The 21,697-nt window shown below is 41.6% G+C and overlaps 1 protein-coding gene across 1 annotated transcript in view; it reads left to right on the forward strand.

Moving 5' to 3' along the window:
* g6fl (g6f-like) overlaps window positions 1-16,869 on the forward strand; it is a 56,195-nt gene extending 39,326 nt beyond the window's left edge. Inside the window, exons 4-8 of the mRNA XM_028823515.2 lie at window positions 5,276-5,311; window positions 10,452-10,775; window positions 15,183-15,437; window positions 16,610-16,721; window positions 16,793-16,869. Coding sequence (XP_028679348.2) covers window positions 5,276-5,311; window positions 10,452-10,775; window positions 15,183-15,437; window positions 16,610-16,721; window positions 16,793-16,808 — 743 coding nt within the window. The 3' untranslated portion in view covers window positions 16,809-16,869. The remainder of the gene's footprint in view (window positions 1-5,275; window positions 5,312-10,451; window positions 10,776-15,182; window positions 15,438-16,609; window positions 16,722-16,792) is intronic.
* Window positions 16,870-21,697: the final 4,828 nt, after the last annotated feature.

The following is a 21,697-nucleotide window of genomic DNA, read 5'->3' on the forward strand; positions in this document are numbered from 1 at the left end:
AATGCAGTCAGTCAGTCATCCTCCAACCCGCTATATCCTAACACAGGGTCACGAGTAATGTTGAATGTGTTGCGTTTATATATCTCAGGCAGCACATGACCCAGGACTTTTCCCCACCCGAGGTCCACACAATGACGGCACTTTTTTTAGAATATTAGAACATCAGAACAATCTAGAAAAGAACGGACCTTTCAGACCAACAAAGCTCACCAACCTTATCCACTTAAATGTTCTAAAATAACATCAAGTCTAGTTTTGAAATTCCATAAAGTCCTAATGTCTACGACACAACTTGGTCACTTATTCCATGTGTCTACTGTATGGTTCTCTGTGTAAAGAAAAACTTCCTAATGATTGTGTGAAATTTACCCCTAACAAGTGTCAGCTGGGGTGGCATGGTGGCGCAGTGGTAGCGCTGCTGCCTCGCAGTTGTGAGCCCTGGAGACATGGGTTCGCTTCCTGGGTCCTCCCTGTGTGGAGTTTGCATGTTCTCCCCGTGTCTGCGTGGGTTTCCTCTGGGTGCTCCGGTTTCCTCCCACAGTCCAAAGGCATACTGGTTAGGTGGATTGGCGATTCTAAATTGACCCTAGTGTGTGCTTTGTGTGTGTCCTGCAGTGGGTTGGCACCCTGCCCGGGATTGGTTCCTGCCTTGTTGGCTGGGATTGGCTCCAGCAGACCCCTGTGACCCTGTGTTCGGATTCAATGAGTTGGAAAATGGATGGATGGAAGTGTCAGCTGTGTCCACTTGTTGTTGATGAACTCATTTAAACGTAACATTCTCGATCCACTGGACTAATTTCTTTCCTAATTTTAAACACATGTCCTGAAAATGCTCAGCTCTTTGAATCTTTCTTTATAATTCATCCCCTGTAGCCCTGGATTCAGCCTAGTCGCTCTTCTCTGGACCTTTTCTAGCGCTGCTATGTCCTTTTGTAGCCTGGAGACCAAAACTGCACACAGTACTCCAGATGAGGCCTCACCAGTGTGTTATAAAGGTTGAGCAGAACCTCCTGTGACTTGTACTCCACAGATCAAGGCGCTATATAACCTGTCACTCTGTTGGCCTTCTTAATGGCTTCTCAACACTGTCTGGCAGTTGATAATGTCGAGTCCACTATGACTCCTAAATCCTTCTCATAAGGTGTGCTATCGATTTTCAGACCTCCCATTGAGTATTCAAACCTAACATTTTAAATTCCTATGTGTAATATTTTACATTTAGTGACATTAAATTTCATCTGCCACAAATCTGCCCAAACCTGTATGCTGTCCAAGTCTCTTTGTGATGATTCAACAGATTCCAGATTATCTGACAGTCCACCTATTTTGTTATCATCTGCAAACTTAACCAGCTTGTTATTTATATTCCTATCTGAATGATTTATATAAATTAAAAATAGCAGCAGCCCTAGCACTGACCCCTGTGGAACACCACTCTTAACATCGTCAGTTCCGATGAGGTTTCTCGCACCATCACCCTCTGCTTCCTGTGTCTGAGCCAATTCTGCGCCCATCTAAAAACATCACCATGAACTCTCACTTCTTTTAGTTTGATGCCCAACCTCTCATGTGGCACCTTATCAAATGTGTTCTGAAAGTCCAGATAATATCATATGCTCCACTTTTATCCTATCCTTTTGTTGCTTCCTCATAGAATTCCAGCATGTTAGTAAAACTCCTTTCTGAGCCCATGCTGACTGTTCAGTGAAACTCCTGTACTTGCCATGTGCTGCTCAATCTTATCCTTAATCATTCTTTCCATTCATTTTCTTGTGCTGCATGTTAAGCTTACTGGCCATTAGTTGCTTGGATCTGCCCGTCACCCTTTTTATATAACAAGATAATATTTGCCATTTTCCAGTCCTTCAGAATCTCCCCAGTTTGCAGTGACTACCTGAAAATATGCCACAAGGGTTTATATATGTACTCGCTAACCTCCTTAAGAACTCGAGGGTAAATATTATCTGGTCCTGATGATTTGTTTGATTTCAGCCTGTTTGATAGATAGATAGATAGATAGATAGATAGATAGATAGATAGATAGATAGATAGATAGATAGATAGATAGATAGATAGATAGATAGATAGATAGATATGAAAGGCACAATATGATAGATAGATAGATAGATAGATAGATAGATAGATAGATAGATAGATAGATAGATAGATAGATAGATAGATAGATAGATAGATAGATAGATAGATAGATAGATATGAAAGGCACAATATGATACATAGATAGACAGACAGACAGACAGACAGACAGACAGACAGACAGACAGACAGACAGACAGATAGATAGATAGATAGATAGATAGATAGATAGATAGATAGATAGATAGATAGATAGATAGATAGATAGATAGATAGATAGATAGATACTTTATTAATCCCAATGGGAAATTCACATTTTCCAGCAGCAGCATACTGATACAATAAATAATATTAAATTAAACAATGATAATAATGCAGGTGAAAAAAAAGACAATAACTTTGTACAATGTTAAATGTTAACGTTTACCCCCCCCCCCCCCCCCCCCCCCCGGGTGGAATTGAAGAGTCGCATAGTTTGGGGGAGGAACAATCTCCTCAGTCTGTCAGTGGAGCAGGACAGTGACAGCAGTCTGTCGCTGAAGCTGCTCTTCTGTCTGGAGATGATACCATTTAGTGGATGCAGTGGATTCTCCATAATTGATAGGAGCCTGCTGAGCGCCCTTCGCTCTGCCACAGATGTCAAACTGTCCAGCTCCATGCCAACAATAGAGCCTGCCTTCTTCACCAGTTTGTCCAGGCGTGAGGCATCTTTCCTCTTAATGCTGCCTCCCCAGCACACTACCGCGTAGAAGAGGGCGCTCGCCACAACTGTCTGGCGTTTTTGGGCAAAGTATGAAATATCCATCCATCCATCCATCCATTTTCCAACCCGCTGAATCCGAACACAGGGTCACGGGTGTCTGCTGGAGCCAATCCCAGCCAACACAGGGCACAAGGCAGGAAACAATCCTGGGCAGGGTGCCAACCCACCGCAGGACACACACAAACACACCAAGCACAAACTAGGGCCAATTTAGAATCGCCAATTCACCTAACCTGCATGTCTTTGGACTGTGGGAGGAAACCGGAGCACCCGGAGGAAACCCACGCAGACACGGGGAGAACATGCAAACTCCACACAGGGAGGACCTGGGAAGCGAACCCAGGTCCCCAGGTCTTCCAACTGCGAGGCAGCAGCGCTACCCACTGCGCCACCGTGCCGCCCACATCCGAATTATTTTAATATTATATACTGTACATATCTAAATTTGGAATTAATAGAAAATTAATAAAAAAACTCCACAGTGGATCTGTGCCTCTACAATTTCCAAATCCTTCAGTACCTCCTTAGTAGTCCCGTTTACCGCTGGGAGGTTATCCACCTCCTCACTTGTGAAGACCTCAGAAAAATGCAAGTTTAGAGCATCTGCTATTTCACTGTGTGTATCTTTTAATTCCCCTTTACTCTTTCTGATGCACTTCACCTCCTCCTTGACTGTTCCTTTACTACTAAAATACTGCATGAATCTCATTGGGTTGTCTTTCACCTCATCTGCTATATTTTTCTCTAACTGCACTTTAGTCCCCCTAATATCCTCCTTAATTGTTGCCCTCGTGTTCTCCTACGCCCTACGATTCACATTGGAGTTATTAGTCTTATACGCCTTATACAGCTGATTGTTTCTTTACAGCTTCTTTTTTAACTGTTTATTAACCCACTGTGGAGTTTTTTTATTAATTTTCTATTAATTCCAAATTTAGATATGTACAGTATATAATATTAAAATAATTCAGATATTTCATACTTTGCCCAAAAACGCCAGGCATTCCATATGATGCCTGCCTTTCATACATTGCCGGTAGCATATATACAGTATATAAACAAGTAAAAACTGAAAAGTTCTGAGTGCATATGTATTCATCCCCTTTGCTATGGAACTCTTAAATAATATCTAGTCCAGCCAATTAACTTCAGAAGTCTCATAATTGGTTGATTAAGGTCTATCTGTGTTCAGTCAAAGTGTCTGCATAAGCTGACCTGTTCCAATAGGCCCTTGACTCTGAAACACCACTAAGCCAGCAACATGAAGACCAAGGAGCACTCCAAATAGGTCAGAGGCAAAGTTGTGGACAAGTATAGATCAGGGTATGCTTTGAATACCCCATGGAGCACCATTAAATCCATTATAACAAAATGGAAAGAATATGGCACCACTACAAACCTGACAAGAGTAGGCCACCCACCAAAACTCACACAGCAGGCAGGATGGGTATTACTAAGTGATGCAATAAGGATAACTGAATCAGCTGCTAAGATCCATATGTGAGATGGGAAAATTTGTCCATATGACCTCTTTAAGCTAAGCACTCCACAGAACATGGCTTTATTGAAGACTGGCCAGAAGAAATTCAATAAGAAAATACATTTGGAGTTTGCCTAACAACATGTGGCGGACTCCCTAAACAGAAGAAGGTTCTCTGATCAAAAAAAGACTAAACTAAAATTGAACTTCTTGGCCATTGTGGGTAACGCCATGTGTAGCACAAACCCAACACTTGCCATCTCCCAGAGAACAGAATTTCCACAGTGAAGCTTGGTGGTAGTAATGTGACATCAGTAACAGAGGTAAGTTTTGGTGAAGACTCAGATCTGGGCTTTGTTTATTATGGTTAAAGTGAGATTTTCCACTCTGCACTTGGTGAGAGAGAGGTTGGGAGTATGCTCTGACAGCGCGTTGCCACACCCACCACACGACGAACCACCTGGATTGGGACCCGAGTGAAGCGGGTGACACCTCAGCACCACCCTGGAACAGTGAGAGGTTTTTTTTTTTTTAAGGTGGCTGGAGTGCCAATCCTGCCACCGAGCCCCAAGTTTTCCCTGTAAGTTGGAGGACCTGCTTGCAGGGATGGATGCAGATTAACGTCATACCCAGGACAATGGCACAATGGTGCATGGCGCAATAATGCAGTAGTCAGCACCATTGCCTCACAGCTTGAGGGAATCTGTTTCAATTCCAGGTCCAGTTTCTGTGCTTTTCTGTGGGGTTTCAAAATGGGTAATTAAGACTGTTTGAGTGTAGGTGTGCCCTATGACAGACTGGTGCTCCATCTTGGGTTGCTTACTGTCATGTATCTGAAACTATTGTGACGAATAAAAGGAAAAAAATGATTAGGGAAAATGAAACGATGAATACTGCATTTACTGACATTTTATTTTATTTTTTTCTCCTGTCTCAAGGTACCAGAGAACTCAGCTCCATGACGATCACCTATGGTAGGCCTCTCCTCATGTCCAATTCTCTTGTTATTGCCAAATTTTCTTTTGAACTCAGATTATCATTTGCATGTCTTTTTGTTGTTAAGTGTTTGTCTGAATTGTCTCATCCATACTGTGCTGTTCTTAATTTGGAGCTTCCTCAAATGTTAAATTTAGCAGGTGGGCCCAAAGTTCAAACTCACTTCAGTGGTCTACCTCCCGGAGTCCAAACCTGAGGTGTCCATCTCAAAGGTGATGCTGAAGCTGGTGTTTCAATTAGAATTAAAGGTAATCGTAGTAAAGGCAAGTCAGGGACTTCTCTCCAGGGATTTACCATTCTGAAATGTACCTCTTATGAGCATCTCTGAGGGGGCTTTCCAAAATTTACTTTAGAATTACCCTTTCTCTATACATTGCAAATAAGAGACACACTGAACCTTGAGGTACCTACTTACAGATAATCACATGTCAACAAGGAACAAAAATGAACAGTTTTCAGTTTTGTTTTATTTATTTATTTTCTAGTTGTGCTACCTGTCTAAAAAGAGCTGAAATGTAAGTAATCAGCTCAGACCTCTGCATTAACGTTCAGTGTGTCCATCCAGTTACTGCATCTCTGCTACATGCCTATATACATCAGACTTCCAATACAACTCGGAGTTCTGCCACGTGCAAAAGTTCGCTGACAACACTGCATCGTGGGCTGCATCAGGAGTGGGCAGGAGGAGGAGTATAGCAATCTCATCAAGGACTTTGTTAAATGGTGCCACCTACAACTGAACACCAGCAAAACCAAGGAGCTGGTGGTGGATTTTAGGAGGCCCAGGCCCCTCATGGACCCCGTGATCATCAGAGGTGACTGTGTGTAGAGGGTACAGACCTATAAATACCTGGGAGTGCAGCTGGATGATAAATTGGACTGGACTGCCAATACTGATGCTCTGTGCAAGAGAGGACAGAGCCGACTATACTTCACTAGAAGGCTGGCGTCCTTCGACATCTGCAATAAGATGCTGCAGATGTTCTATCAGATGGTTGTGGCGAGTGCCCTCTTCTACACAGTGGTGTGCTGGGGAGGCAGCATAAAGAAGAGGGACGCCTCACGCCTGGACAAACTGGTAAGGAAGGCAGGCTCTATTGTTGGCATGGAGCTGGACAGTTTGACATCTGTGGCAGAGCGACGGGCACTGAGCAGGCTCCTATCAATTATGGAGAATCCACTGCATCCACTGAACAGTATCATCTCCAGACAGACGAGCAGCTTCAGCGACAGACTGCTGTCACTCTCCTGCTCCACTGACAGACTGAGGAGATCGTTCCTCCACCACACTATGCGACTCTTCAATTCCACCTGGGGGGGGGTAAACGTTAACATTATTCAAAGTTATTGTCTGTTTTTTACCTGCATTTTTATTACTCTTTAATATTGTTTTTTTTTTTTTTGTATCAGTAAGGTGCTGCTGGAGTATGTGATTTTCCCCTTGGGATTAATAAAGTATCTATCTATCTATCTATCTATCTATCTATCTATCTATCTATCTATCTATCTATCTATCTATCTATCTATCTATCTATCTATCTATCTATCTATCTATCTATTATATAGTGTTCTTCAGGTCTATCTATCTATCTATCTATCTATCTATCTATCTATCTATCTATCTATCTATCTATCTATCTATCTATCTATTATATAGTGTTCTTCAGGTCTATCTATCTATCTATCTATCTATCTATCTATCTATCTATCTATCTATCTATCTATCTATCTATCTATCTATCTATCTATCTATCTATCTATTATATAGTGTTCTTCAGGTCTATCTATCTATCTATCTATCTATCTATCTATCTATCTATCTATCTATCTATCTATCTATCTATCTATCTATCTATCTATCTATCTATCTATTTGGTTGCAGGATTCTTAAAAGCATTGTTAGTGATTGTGATGTGCCATCTGTTGGATAGCAGAGACATAGCAACCAGACCCCTTTCCTTTTATTAGGGTGGATTTATTTCTTGAAATGAACCTTATCAGTGAAGTATTCTATGCATTAGCTATTAACATCATTTGTCAACTGTTATACAGAATCATTTGCAGGTAGAAAATGCCCTTGTTTGGTTTAAAGAACACATTTTAACGCTTAACTGTTAAATGCTGATTTTGTTTTGCAGTTTGCTTTGATTCAGAAATTTTGAAACTGCCTTTCAGTCATTGCATAGCCATTTGATCAAAGTGAAGTACTGCTGGATGTGAGCACTTTAAACAGACTTGCATTTTTCAACAAATTTCTTATCATAGCACTCCATTGGTATCCAGTTTAGAAGCAGCCATCCCCCTCACTGCTTTAAACTTAATTGTGGTTGTGTCGTTTCTGCTCCCATAGTGTATGATAATACTGGTTTCTTACCCAGCAATTTTCATTTCATTGTGGGAGTGTCATTTTATCTGCAGCGATAAATGCTGTGCAGTGCAGTGACGCTTCAAAACAATAATGCTCCTCTGCAGATGAGACTTGTGAGCAATACTGAAGGAACGTCTCATGGTGGCTTCCCTGTCGGTCCACAATGAACATTGTAATATTTAACTTCTTTGTCCTGCAGATCACAATGGACATAGTTTATCTTCTGTAATTTATAGAGAAAAATGGTAACATGACCAGGATTCGTTCACTCAAAGGGCGAGTGGTGAGCCTGCTGCTGTGGAAGAGGTGCCCTTGCAGTTAGATGTCCGATTGGCCACTGTTAATAAAGAAGTTCTCCTATAGCTTCACTGGCTGAGAGAGCTGTTGTGTATTCCAAAGGCCGAGTCCTACAGATGCCTACTACTGTAGGCATCGTCCTGAGTGAATTCTTGAGAAGAGACAATGACCTAACGCCACATGCTTTTCCATACCTTCGGAAAATAGCTTACGAACTGATGTGTGTGTGCCACTTCCTTTAAAACCTAAGAAATGTCTGTCCTTCTATATGCCAATCACAAAAGCTGAAGAAAACTGGAGGGAAGAACAATCAACTGTGTAACTCCTTCCCATCAAAAGCTACATACAAGGCCTTCTGTCATTGTAAGATTTCACTGTTGGAGTGGACGTGGGATCAAACATGTGCAAGTTGTGGAACTGGGTGTAAGGGAGCATCTGGAACTCCACATCACCCAGTCTGCAAACTGCCATCTTGAAAGTTGTTCTATATTCACCACTGAGACAATCATTCTTTATACTTAAGCAGTAAAATTGGTATACTGTTTAAATGAACTCCTGTGGTTTATTGCATTCAATGGGGGCTTCCTCTTAGTATACTTTTGGAAAGGTGGGTGTATTCATACTTTGGTTAGACTCCACTATGTGTTCCATAGCTACAGCCCCCAATACTATCTTGAATCCCCTCTAGTGGCAGATCTGGATGAATCAAAAGGCCATTGTGCTTCAGATGAGAGTGAAGTCGTCTTGTGGGTTGTGTGGTGCTCTGTTAACGGGGTAAGAGGGCATTCACCCCACCCCAGCTACAGATTATTACATAACACATGACAATTTCTCACCTGCTTAATCTATTTTTAGCACTGGAGGGGGCCGAGGACTATACCATCACCACTTGGTTTAAGGCAGTAACCAACTCTATATTTATCATTGGTCCCATTTATGGACATGCACACACATGTTTTAGAGCAGGAAAAGAAAACCAGTGGGGTCAGGGAAAAGCACATTGTTGTGAAATGATGATGGAAATATGAGAAAAAGGGTAATAGGCCTCAAAAAAGACCCATAAACCATGCCGGTGCCTTCCTTGGCCAGCTCTGATATGGCCTCACCCCAGGTAGTCAGCACCCAAACTACACTAAAATGGATCCCTGGCTTTATAAAGTTCAAAATGTTTTAAATATCCTTCAAAATATGAGGGTAAATCAAAAAGTAAAGGCAATTAGTACATTACAAGGTAACTGCAATGGATAGAAGCTGACATGATACAACACGTTCACAATGGTTTATGGGTAGTGTGAACACACACATATAATGTTGTTAGTCTAGCTGAAGCCATGGTCAAATGAAAATGGAGGATCCGCTGCAGATTGCACCATTGTTAAACAATGTGCCATGGCTAACACAAGGGAGGCTGGCTGCATGGATTCATGCTATTGGAGCCAAATTCTGACCCTGCCATCTGTGTGCCTCAGCAGAAATCAAGATTCATCAGACTAGGCAATGTTTTTTGTGTCTTCAGCTGTCCAGTTTTGGAGAGCCTGTGTCCACTGCAGTCTCATCTTTCTGCTCTTGGCTGTTGTAGCCCACCTGATTCAAGGTTCAACATGCTGTGCATTCTCAGAGGCTTTTCTGCTCACCATAGTTGTACAGAGTTGTCATCTGAGTTGCTTGAGCCTTTCTGTCAGCTCCAGCCAGTGTAGCCATTCTCCTCTGAACTGGCGCTTCTGTCCACAGAGCTGTCTTTCACTAGATGCTTTTTGTTCTGAGTGCACTCTACAGAGTACTGTGTGTAGACATCCCAGGAGATCAACGATTACAGAAACACTCAAACCATTCCATCTTGCACCACCAATCATGCCACTGTCAAAATCACCAGGACCACATTTTTCCCACTCAGGCATTTAATGTGAACATTAAGTGGAGCTCTTGATCTGTATCTGCATGATTTTATACACTGCACTGCTGCCACATGATTGGCTGATTAGATAACTGCATGCATAAGCAGGTGTACAGGTGTTCCTAATAATATGTTCAGTGAGTGTACAGTATATAAAAAATTAAATGTGTACTCTGATGCTTAGCTACGAATGCATGCATACATGTACTGTGCACAAATAAATAAAATAATGGAATGTAAAACGAACATAATAATAATAAAACATATGAATTGTACTTATTTAAAGGATCTGACCTTACACTAAAAACAGAAAGTCATTGTGATGTCTGTGCAGAAGCTGATGTGGGGGGTTCTAGAAGGAAAAACGGAAGTATTGGTTGTTGGTGTGTGAACCGTTATTTCTGATACAACAGTCATCTAAAATGCTCTACTTTTTGACAGTTTTGGAAAGATCAGATTCTGCATGCTAGCATCAGCCTGCTTCAAATTTTATTCTCCTCCTCTAGCTGTCACATTCAGGCAGTCTAAAGGTTCATGACTTCCCCTTCTTATTCCTTAGGAAATCCACAACATCATGCTGTCACTGCCGGTTCAGACGTGATCATTCCATGTCACACTTCAGGAGATATGGACTATATCTTTCTGTATTGGGAAACACCTGATTCAACGGCTATAGAACTCATCTTCGAGGTGGACCTCTGGAGGGAGACACTAAACAACAGGAAAGGTTCTAATCTACGAATGGCTTATGCTGACCCAACCCAGTCAGGTAATTACTCCTTCCTGTTGACTCCAGCACTTGAGGACAGCGGCATCTACAACTGCGAAGTGTTCACAGGAAATGAAGTTTCCATCATCAATTACCGACTAACTGTAGTCCAAGGTAAATCTTTTCAATGTCTATGAGGTAGAAAACGTTATAAAAAGCCATGCTGAGCACCCCCAGATCTCTTGACTCGATCTGTCGTCTGCTATAAAATGAATCCTGGAACAGAGGTGAGGATCGTCACTGGGATCACTCCTACTTAGTGGAATGGGAGGTCAAAATATCTACATGTACCCTACATGCAAAGTACAGTAGGCTCAGTTTGAATTACCTTCATATTAGAGACTTTCAGTTAATTCTGTGACAGTCCACTTGCCTGTAAATACACAAATCACAAATGCAAAATTGTAAAAGGCATTTATGTTATACGGCGGCACGGTGGTGCAGTGGGTAGTGCTGCTGCCTTGCAGTTAGAAGACCCGGGTTCGCTTCCCAGGTTCTCCCCGTGTCTGCATGGGTTTCCTCCGGGCACTCCGGTTTCCTCCCACAGTCCAAAGACATGCAGGTTAGGTGGATTTGCGATTCTAAATTGGCCCTAGTGTGTGCTTGGTGTGTGGGTGTGTTTGTGTGTGTCCTACGGTGGGTTGGCACCCTGCCCGGGATTGGTTCCTGCCCTGTGTTGGCTGGGATGGGCTCCAGCAGACCCCCGTGACCCTGTGTTCAGATTCAGCGGGTTGGATGGATTTATGTTATACCGAGGTGGATCTAACCACTCAAAAGACTCAGAATAACAACTGTCACAAAACATCAAAGTTTGGAAAAGGTGGAAAAAATAGCACAAATAAGAAGTTAAGAATCAGGAGATAAGACATAGTCGAGACGTAAGAAAGGATTGTAACCAGCAGACTATAATATACAGTAAGTCTGAAAATGTTTCAGTAAGAATCAAAAATACAAGTCAGAAGGCTGTACCAAAAATGTGTCAACAAGAAGTCAAGGAAAAACAGTATTATAAAATAATAAAACAGCTAGAGAAGTGTAGTTACTGTAAATGCAATCTCAAATAAAGATGAGACCAAAATGGTGACCTTTTGATGACGTATGATGAGGTACTCTTCTACTGCCACATTACAGGGTCCCACTCACACATGGTTGAACATACGTAGTATAAGAAGCATAACTCAAAGAACAAATATTAAAAGAATTGCTTTGAATTGTGTTTATTTTACTTTTTTTCCACGCTTTTCTTGAGCTATAAAAATCATCAAGGTGCCATTTCTGAGGTTTTTATACTGTAGCCTGAAGGGGGTACTCCAGCTCCCCAAACCCGACACAGCCTAAGACACCAGTATAAAAGCACTAGAGAGTTTAATTGTGGGAAATTCTTCAGTAAGCATTTCTCACCCAGCCACAAGGATAAACACAATAAGCACAGCACATACCAATACTTCATCTTCTTTCTCTCTCTCTCTCTCTGCCTCCTCCACTCCCCAGAGCAAGCGTTGTCCTCCACCTCCTGACTCTGGCTCCTGAAGTGGCGGCAGCCAACTTCTTTTATACTGCACCCGGGTATACTTCTGGTGTCCGGTAAGCCTGGTCCAAAGTAGGGATAAGCAGTACCTGCAGCACACCCCAGAACCCAACAGGGCTGAGCCACCAAACAACTTCCAGCGTGCCCTGTAGGAATTTGTGGTTACGCAACATCCCAGGTGGGTGGCCATTTAGCCATCTGGGGGAGATAATGCCCTGAGTATGCATTCTTTCCCATCCTTCCATTCAGACGGCACCCTGGCTGGCCACCATAATACTTAAGGAATTCAGTTCTGTGCTCATTTTCTTGGTAATCTTGATAATAACAAAATAACTTTGTTTAGAAGTTTACTTTTATTTAACATCTCTTCACATGTCATTTTGTTTTGATGATGGGTGCCATTATTCTGTGGATTTGGTCATCATGATGCCGGTTCTGGTTGCCAGGGATGTGGCCTTTAGGGTTATGACATCTAGGGTCAATTGATGAAGAGTTAAAAGTTCTTCTTGATAGCCATTTTGTATCCAAGATTGAACAAAACTTGCACTTCTTTTGATATTTGGTTACTAATTCTAGAAACAAGCTCTGCGCTTTGACTTTAATTTTTGGTTTGTCTCTCTCGTTTTCTTTTCTGGTCTTGAACTTTGCTTTATCTTTGTCTCCATTCTTTCCCCCTGATGCTCTAAAGTTTTTTTAAATGTATGCCTTTTTTTACATTCACTATAATAATAAGCACATAACATAAATACACAAAATAATTCTCTCTGTTGTATAAAAAATCCTGCAATGAGACAAGACTTTTTTCAAGAGATTTTTTCAAGTCCCACGAGACGAGACTTTGGCCATGAGATTTTTTCAAGTTACGCCCTCCTCTCAACCATATTCAACCACGCATACGGTTCTTTCACCTCTCATTCTTGTGAATGCTTTTGTCATATCGTATTCAATCAAATCATATTGAAAAATTTCATCACAAAGGGTTATCAACAGTAAATATGAGTACAGTACACGGGCAATCCTAGCACCGAGAAATGATGAAGTCAAATGAATTGACGCCAAAAATGTTGATCGGTTGCACGGCAGATTGGTTAAATGCGTATCAATAGACTATGTTGAAACAGTTGGTGGTGATCGTCCGGAAGATGAAAACATCAACTTACAATATCCTCAAGAATATCTACAAACGTTAACACCATCCGGTCGTCCACCGTATGAATTACTGTAGAAAGAAGGATGTATCAAAGAAAGGTAATGTAGTAAATCTTCCACGGATAACATTAGACAGCAAAGGAGATCTTGATATGCCATTCGTATTAAAACGTTAACAGTTTCCCGTTACAATAACTATTGCAAAGACAATTAACAAATCTCAGAGCCAAACATTCGAAAGTTGTTTGATTTAATAGAGGGGAAAGAAACGAAATTTATACATTGCACTGTCACAATGAAAGCCCAAACACAGAATTAAAATTCAATGTGATACTGACGAAAATGTAATTAAAAAATTTGTTTTAACTGAAGTTTTACAGTAAAAGTGTAAGTTTAAAAAGTATTTGCGTGTTAATTTCAAAATGAAATCGTATTACTCAATGAATAACTCTAACGCATCATGAAACATAATTTACTTTCAAATTACTACGTTTTACTATTTTTTAATATGGTTAGTTACTCGCTGTAATGTAAAATAGTTCTATTATGCATATGTAACAATTCCTATGAAAATAAAAATCTGTTTAAATTGTACATCCGCATCCCCATATGTGAGCGGCAGAACCGCAAAGTGGCTAGCGTGTAGCGCCCGGACAGGGGTTGGTGAGCAAAGTGAGCAGGATGGCAAAGCCCGCTAGTCTTAAAGAATAATCGACTACAAAAAGAAGAAGTATATAAACACTTTCAAAAGCCCAAAGTACAAAGGAGAATGCGAAGAATGAAAAATAAAGAAATAAAAAGAGAAGAGCCTTGAGTCAGGTATCTCTTTAACACTTAAGCACTATATTATGATGTACTAGATGGGCTTGTATAGCATTTACGCACTGCATTTGATTATTATTAGTACAATTAGTATTGACAAAACATTTACTTCAGAATCCGTCTAACAGTAGCCTTACTTTGACTTTGATACAAATCATCTGACTTCACCAACAGAGTTTCATCAAACCAAAGGCATTATTACAAAGAATTTTAGTGTCTGAGGGCACTTTCCATAAGGATATACAGCAACCAAGGGAGGAGCAGGCACTCAGGATGACCCAGTGGCATAGCCCATTCCCCCCCTCTCTCACCATCCTGGATCTTCATTGGGTACCTCACAGTCTTGGAGGCTGTAGGTAAACCATAATGATGCTCTCTGAATCTCTCTGCATAGGAGGCCCATGCACACACCTAACAAATAGCTTCCAATTTCCATATCATACTTATTTCCGTTAATTATTATTGGTCAAAATGCAGATCTAACATCAATAGCCCCAATGGTCAATCCATTATATTCTTCTCTGCTTGGTGTTTTGACATTGTTCCTTTTCCATATCTGTAGCTTGTGTTCTGAGAATCTCACAGATGTTCTGGTCAACTCCATCTTTATTCAGTCCATCAGGTAAACAAGAGTATCCTCAAATCACCTCTTTGGTCCTGCACTCTGTTGAACTGCGTTTGCCTCCTGCGTCTCTTATGTAACCAAGCTTTATGTGATGCAAACAAGGCCAGACAGCTATTCTTACTTCCACTACGCTACACCGGCAATTCAAATATGAAACAAAATTTAGAGGTACAGATGAAGCTGGGCTGCCAATGGGCACTGTGGCAGGAAGGCATTACAGCACTGTCACTAACCTCGAAACAGGAATGTGTAACTGCTCCACAAAATCGTTCAGAGATAATTACAGTTAACCCAAATGTCTCCACCTTAGCTAATGTAACCACTTGATCAGCCTCAGAAAGTGCACAGTGCCATCTGCAGATGACAATGGTGACCTTATTTTTTGCCTTTTTTAAAGTGTTTGCTCGAGAGTCCCAGAGTGGCTGGAAGCTGGACTGCCTGTATAAGGAGCGCTTGCTGGTCAAATCTGTGGACTGGATGTTTCAGAACTACAGTTTAGATGTCATGTCCGCTGGGCCCGGCTCCCTCTCTACGGAGATCCTAGTCGGTGAACGTCCTCCTAGCAAGTGGCAGGGAACTTACAGTTGTGTAGTTTTGCTAAAGAATGGGAAGAAATATTCTGCCAACTACACCCTCCAGCCAGTAACTGCAGGTAAAGCTCATACTTTTACAGAAGGCTTTATTAAACATAAGAAATTTGACAAATGAGAGAAGATCATTCAGTCCATCAGGCATAACTAAACTGTCCCAATAGCTCATCCAGACACTTCTTAAAGGTTATCAAAGTTTCTGCTTCAACTCCATGTCTTGGTAATTTCTTCCAGATTCTCACAACTTTTTGAGTAAAGGAGAACTTCCTGGCTTCAGGACTAAATGCACTTTCACTTAATTCCCACTGTTGTCCTCCAGTTCATGATTTGCTGTGTAGTTGAAAGAATTCTGCTGGACTTAATTCATCAGTATCTCTGGGAATTTTGAGAACCTGCATTAGGTCCCATGCAGTCTCCTCTGCATGAGACTAAACAGCTTTAATGCTTTGATTTTGTCAGAGTGTTACATGTGCTTAAGTCCTGGGCTGCACTTGGTTGCCGTCATGTTTCAGCATTTTCCCCAGACTGGTGTTCAAAGTTGTGTTTCTTGTTTGTTTTGTTTAATTTTATGCCGTTTATTTGTATTCATTTGTATTAATTGTTTATTATGTTTATTTTTCTATGTGCGGGTTGGCGAAGGGAAATGATCTAGGTTATGTCCCATGTGATTTGTGGGTGGTTCTCAAGGGGGGGGGGGGGGGGGGGGGGGGGGTGCACTTGCCAATCACCGCCAGGAACAGCCCTCCACCCTGTTTATGGGAGGGCCTTCCATAGTTTCTGGTGGTTGATTTCAAACACACAAAGGATTGGGGAATTTCTTGTATTACTGTCCCTTTGCGATTGCCTTTGTGTTTTCCAGATTTTTTGAACTTGTACCCTGTTTTTGACTACAAACATTGGATTCTGTATTGGGACTTTGTTGGCTGTGGATTGCTTTGTCAGTTCAGGCAATTCCTTCGTACTCTTTGCAACTTGGTGTTACTGCAGAATGTTTTTGTGGAAATAAACCTGTCATTTTATAAGAGTTTTCTTGGCCCTTTGGATTTCTAGTCAGGGTTTTTAACCGTGTTTCACCTTCTCTAGTGAGCAATTTTTGAAAGTGCTTTCGGACTTGTGGGACTCCTGAGTTTCACAACAGTTGCTTTGAGTGCTGCAACATCTCTCTTGTAGTGTTGTTTGAGCTCCTATTACAGTCAACTATTATGTAATTAATAAAAACAAAATTAATTTCCAGAAATGCTCAGCACTGTTCCCATCTCCCTGGGGAGCCCTGGGAGGCCTGCTACTCCTGGGATGTGTGTCTATCTGGATCACCTGGAGATATGGAGTTTGCTTTTCATCTCAGAGTAAGTTACAGTTTCATGTGCTGGGTCTTTCTTTGGGGTTACATCACTGATCTCTCTTTTCGATCTTACAGGATTCAGACGTGGTAGATCTGTCACCAGTAGTCCTAATGGTGACAGCATTTATGAAACCATAGAGGATGTAATGCAGGTAAATTCTTCTCATTAACCAAAGTGCTTTGAGGGGGCTAATTTGTGTTACTTGCCTGAACAATTTAGTTACATGTTATTATATATTTGGCTGATACTGTTATCCAAGGTGGTTTACAACATCACGATACATTACAGCTTTAGGAACACAGGCAGGTTAAGTGACCCTCACTGAGTTGCAGGCAGGACTTGAAGTGGAGACCTTGAAATTTGAAGTCCAGTGCATTCGTTACTACTTCATACTGTGTAGCTGCCTAGCCCTACATTGTATTGAGCTGTCCACCATGTGACTGGGTGAACATTCACCTGAGGTCTGCTGGATTTGAATGGCAAAAGACTATGGACTTTAATGGATTTGATGTTTATTTTTTTCATTGCCACCAAATGTTCTTGGATTTGTCCGTTTTTTTGATAGTTTGTGAGATGCTTTGAGTCTAATATGAGGTCATGTGCAAGCATCACTCATAATCAGAACTTGTATGGAGAGGGTCTGCATATGAACTTTAGGGTGTAAGAGTAGACCAACGCAATAATAAACCTGGTGAGTTCCACTTATTCAATGATAATACAGTAAGCAAATTGACTCCTTTGACTCAGCAGTGCTTCAGTGGACTATCAGAGTTGCACGTTCTCCCAATGTCTATTTGGAGTTTGTTGCTCTTTCACAGAGATGTTCATTGTGGGCTGACTCATGTGGATGCTGGCCTGCAGTAGACTGCTATCCAATCCAGGGATGCCTTTTGTTTGAGCCTGGGTTTCCCCCTCTGGTGTCACGTTTCAGCCAGAATGTATCCCCTGTCTGGGGCTCAAAGTGTCATTTCTTGTTGGTTTTTCATTATTTTATACAATGTATTTGTGTTAATGTTTATTTCATTTATTATGCACATCTTTCTAATTGTATGAAGGAAAAGGAGAAGGCTTTAGTTATGTCCCTTGTGCTTTGTGGGGTGGTCACCTGCCCTTCACCGCCAGGAACGGCCCTCCACCCTATTTAAGGGAGGACCTCCTTGCAGTTCATTGAATACGCCAGGAGTGAAGGTGTTATGGTCATTTTGCTGTGCTTTATTATTGCTTTTCAATTTTCTGGTACTGTATTTTGAACCCCCTGCTCTGTTTTTATTTCGTTTTTTGGATTTTATATTGGGACTGTGTGGATTGATATTTTTTTAAACCTCTGCTCTGCTTTTGACCTCGAATTTTGGATTCTGTATTGGGACTTTGGTTACTGGTGTTCCGCCTTACCTTTTCAGGCTTTTCCTTGTGGTCTTCGGAGCTTTGGGGCTTGCACAGCCTTTGTGAAAACAAAACCTTTTTATTTTATCAAGATTCGTCTCAAGCCTTTTTGGTTCTAGTCGGGGTATTTTGACGGTGTCCCTCTCCTCCCCCCCCCCCCCCCCCGTAAGCATCCTTGGCAGCTGTGCTTTTGGAATTCATGCACTTTCACGACATTTGGCTGGAGTTCAAATGTCTCTTTTATGTCAGTTTGTTGATTTTTTGATTCTTTTATTTATGCAAATATTGTTGATCATTTACTTTCTATGTGTCTATGTTGTGGGTGGTTCCTTAAGAGGCGGGGCCACTTGTCTATTGTTGACAAGGAGTTGCCCTCAGTCCCTTGCGGGTTCATTGAATATGCTGAGTTTCAGTAACTTGTGATTTACTAGATTTTTTTGGCCTCTGTGCCTTGTCTTTTGACCATTCTTGGGATTTCATATTGACACTGAGTTTGCTTTTGCGATTGCCTATTTTGCAGGCATTGTTCCTTATGTTCCTTTGTGGTCCTCAGATGTTATTTTGTGCCACAGACCAATTTTTCTAATAATAAACCTTTTTATTTCTAAAGATTGCCTTTTTTTTGTGACAAGCCAGGGTTTGATGGTTCCCCGGACATTTTTGGACTTATTGTGCTGAGGAACCCCAAGTTCATGACAACCACGACTTTCATATCAGACACATCACCTTCAAAAAATGGGGTCGGTGTTTAAACTGCAGCAATTGAGTCTCCAACACTGATTCAATATTTTTGACAAGACTACTGATATGTAAAACACAAACTTACAGATCATTTGAAGTTAAAATTTAGTTTGGCACTCAACAACTTGTGCCATTTAATTGCTATCCAGAGTGTGTTAACTGAAACAATTTGAAAACAACTTGCAATAATTTGAAATTGTCTCTATAGAAAAATGACAGCAAAAGAAGAGGCATCCAGCACTGTCTATATGGTAAGGCCATCTTTCCATCTAAATGTTTGCGTTTTTCTTGTCTGTAAATAGTTATATCTTACTGTCTACAGTCAGTATGCGAAATAGTATTATCCCTCTGTGGAGAACAGCCCAGACACAGACAGGTGGACACCGTAGGTTGAACACCCAACACACGTTCATTATACATTTATATATGTGACACACAGCACACAACCCAAGTCCAGGCCTCTCAATCACAATGCCTTTCCTCAGGTCTGCCTCCACTCCTCTCCTCCCGAGCTCTTGCCTTCTTCCTCCCGACTCCAGCCATCGAATAGAGGGAGGCGGCCCCTTTTAAACCCACCCGAACGTGCTCCAGATGCCTCCCAATGAGTGCCTGCCGGCACTCCCTGGTGTGGCGGAGGTGCCGGCTGTGCACCCGGAAGCACTCCGGGTGTCCCTGGTCTTCTTTCCCCCAGCACTTCCAGGTGTGGCGGAAGTGCTGAGGGCCAGGGCTCCTCTGGTATTGGGGCGCCCCATGGAGGTGACCACAGGCCCCTATAGGGTTGAGCTTCTATGCTCCTTCCCCGTGGTCCCCATAGCCACCAGGGCAGTCGCCCCCCTCGTGGTCTGGAGGAGGCGTAATCCCTCCTCCGGTCCTTCCGGGCGTCCCGGCTGGGTACCACCCTCAGCCGCTCACCACACCCTCTTTCTTGTTGTCACTCAACGATCAGAATTACTTCCACCTAAAAATGTATGCCTGCCTTCCTATCAGCTTAAACTCCAGTCTCTTGATGAAGAATGTCTCTTGTTTTAGTTGCATGTTCTCCACCTCTCCCTCATTCAAGGATGTCCCTTCCTGTCTCTTATTCTGAGGTGTTTCTTGCTATTTTATAGAGGAATTACCATTTTTAATGAGCAATCCGTACCCAACACTAATAGAAATTAAGAAAAGTTATGACAAAAAGGGATACTGAGCAGGTTACTTTCCTGAGAAAGGCTTTCACTTCCAAGTATCAACAACTGAAGGAAGCTCATGACAATGCAGCAATAATCCTAGCAATCCAAAGTCATCCTGTGTGTTATGAAAAGGGTATCTGTTTAATTTTTTTCTGTGTTTCTCTTCATCTTTTCATGATTCTGAGCACTCATTTTCTCCAGCTCCTGATTCTGAATCTGACATCAGTTTTTAAACCAGAGGATGATTTTTGGTGTTGTTAATTAGCTGAGCCATTTTAACGTTGAGGTCAGTGTTGCCATCTCTTCATTAGGACAGCTCCACATTGTCAGGTGCCCTCAGAGGTCATGAGCCACTGGTAACGATGCGACGGGTTAGACTGTTGCCGTTTCAGCAATTTCTTCATCTGAATTTGCTTCTTCAAAACACAACTTTTGCAGATCGTTTCTCAGTTTCTAATTTTTTTTTTCTAATGGCCTTTTCCTGGTTTCAACACGTGCTTGACATTTTGATCTTGATTTTTGATTTGGCTTTGGTAACATTGCAGTAGATCTGCCAGCTTTAGACTCTTTTTTTATTTATGACTGTGCCTTTTCTCTACTCTACTTTTAAAAATATTCTTGCTAAGGCTTCTAACATGATATTGTGCCAGCTCAGCGGAAGAAAATGATCTTGTGTCAGACATGATGTAACTGTGTGCTCCTGATCTTCAGACCGTCCTGGTTGAGTTTCAGTATGCTAGTATGAGCAACCTAGAGCTTGACTAACAGCTCCATCCATGAAGGAGGATGAAAAGTTGTACCAAGAAAACGACTGTTTACAAATTGTTTTTAATCTCATCCAATTGGCTTTACACTCATTATTCTAACTAGTTATGGGTAATAACTTAGCTCTCTCTTTGCTCTTAAGCCAGGACATTACTACGATTCAGGTTGGGGTGGACGGTTCAAAGCAGTCCCAACACTTGGGTATCTGGGTGTACTTTTTATTAGAGTTTTCTGTCCAATCTGAGGCTTCACTACACTATACTAAGGCCATTTAGATTAAGACTAGGAAACACTCGGACCTTTGGTCTTCACATAAAAGTGGCTCATATAGAGCAATCTGAACTTTGACATTTTGGCAAGACAGTGTTTTATTTTCAGCACTCAAAGTTTCCCAGTGATGAGATTCTTCATGTATCCTTCTCAAGTAGTGCTCATTTTTTGGCACACATTTCTTTCTTGTTCTCGTTTGTGATTTCTGTATCCTGTATTATACAGTGCATCCAGAAAGTATTCACAGCGCATCACTTTTTCCACATTTTGTTATGTTACAGCCTTATTCCAAAATGGATTAAATTCATTTTTTTTTCCTCAGAATTCTGCACACAACACCCCAGAATGACAATGTGAAAAAAATTTACTTGAGGTTTTTGCAAATTTATTAAAAATAAAAAAACTGAGAAATCACATGTAGGCCTACATAAGTATTCACAGCCTTTGCTCAATACTTTGTCACTGCACCTTTGGCAGCAATTACAGCCTTTTTGAATATGATGCCACAAGCTTGGCACACCTATCCTTGGCCAGTTTCGCCCATTCCTCTTTGCAGCACCTCTCAAGCTCCATCAGGTTGGATGGGAAGCGTCGGTGCACAGCCATTTTAAGATCTCTACAGAGATGTTCAATCGGATTCAAGTCTGG

The sequence above is a fragment of the Erpetoichthys calabaricus genome, chromosome 17, assembly GCF_900747795.2.
Source record: "Erpetoichthys calabaricus chromosome 17, fErpCal1.3, whole genome shotgun sequence".
In the NCBI taxonomy this organism is placed as follows: Eukaryota; Metazoa; Chordata; class Cladistia; order Polypteriformes; family Polypteridae; genus Erpetoichthys; species Erpetoichthys calabaricus.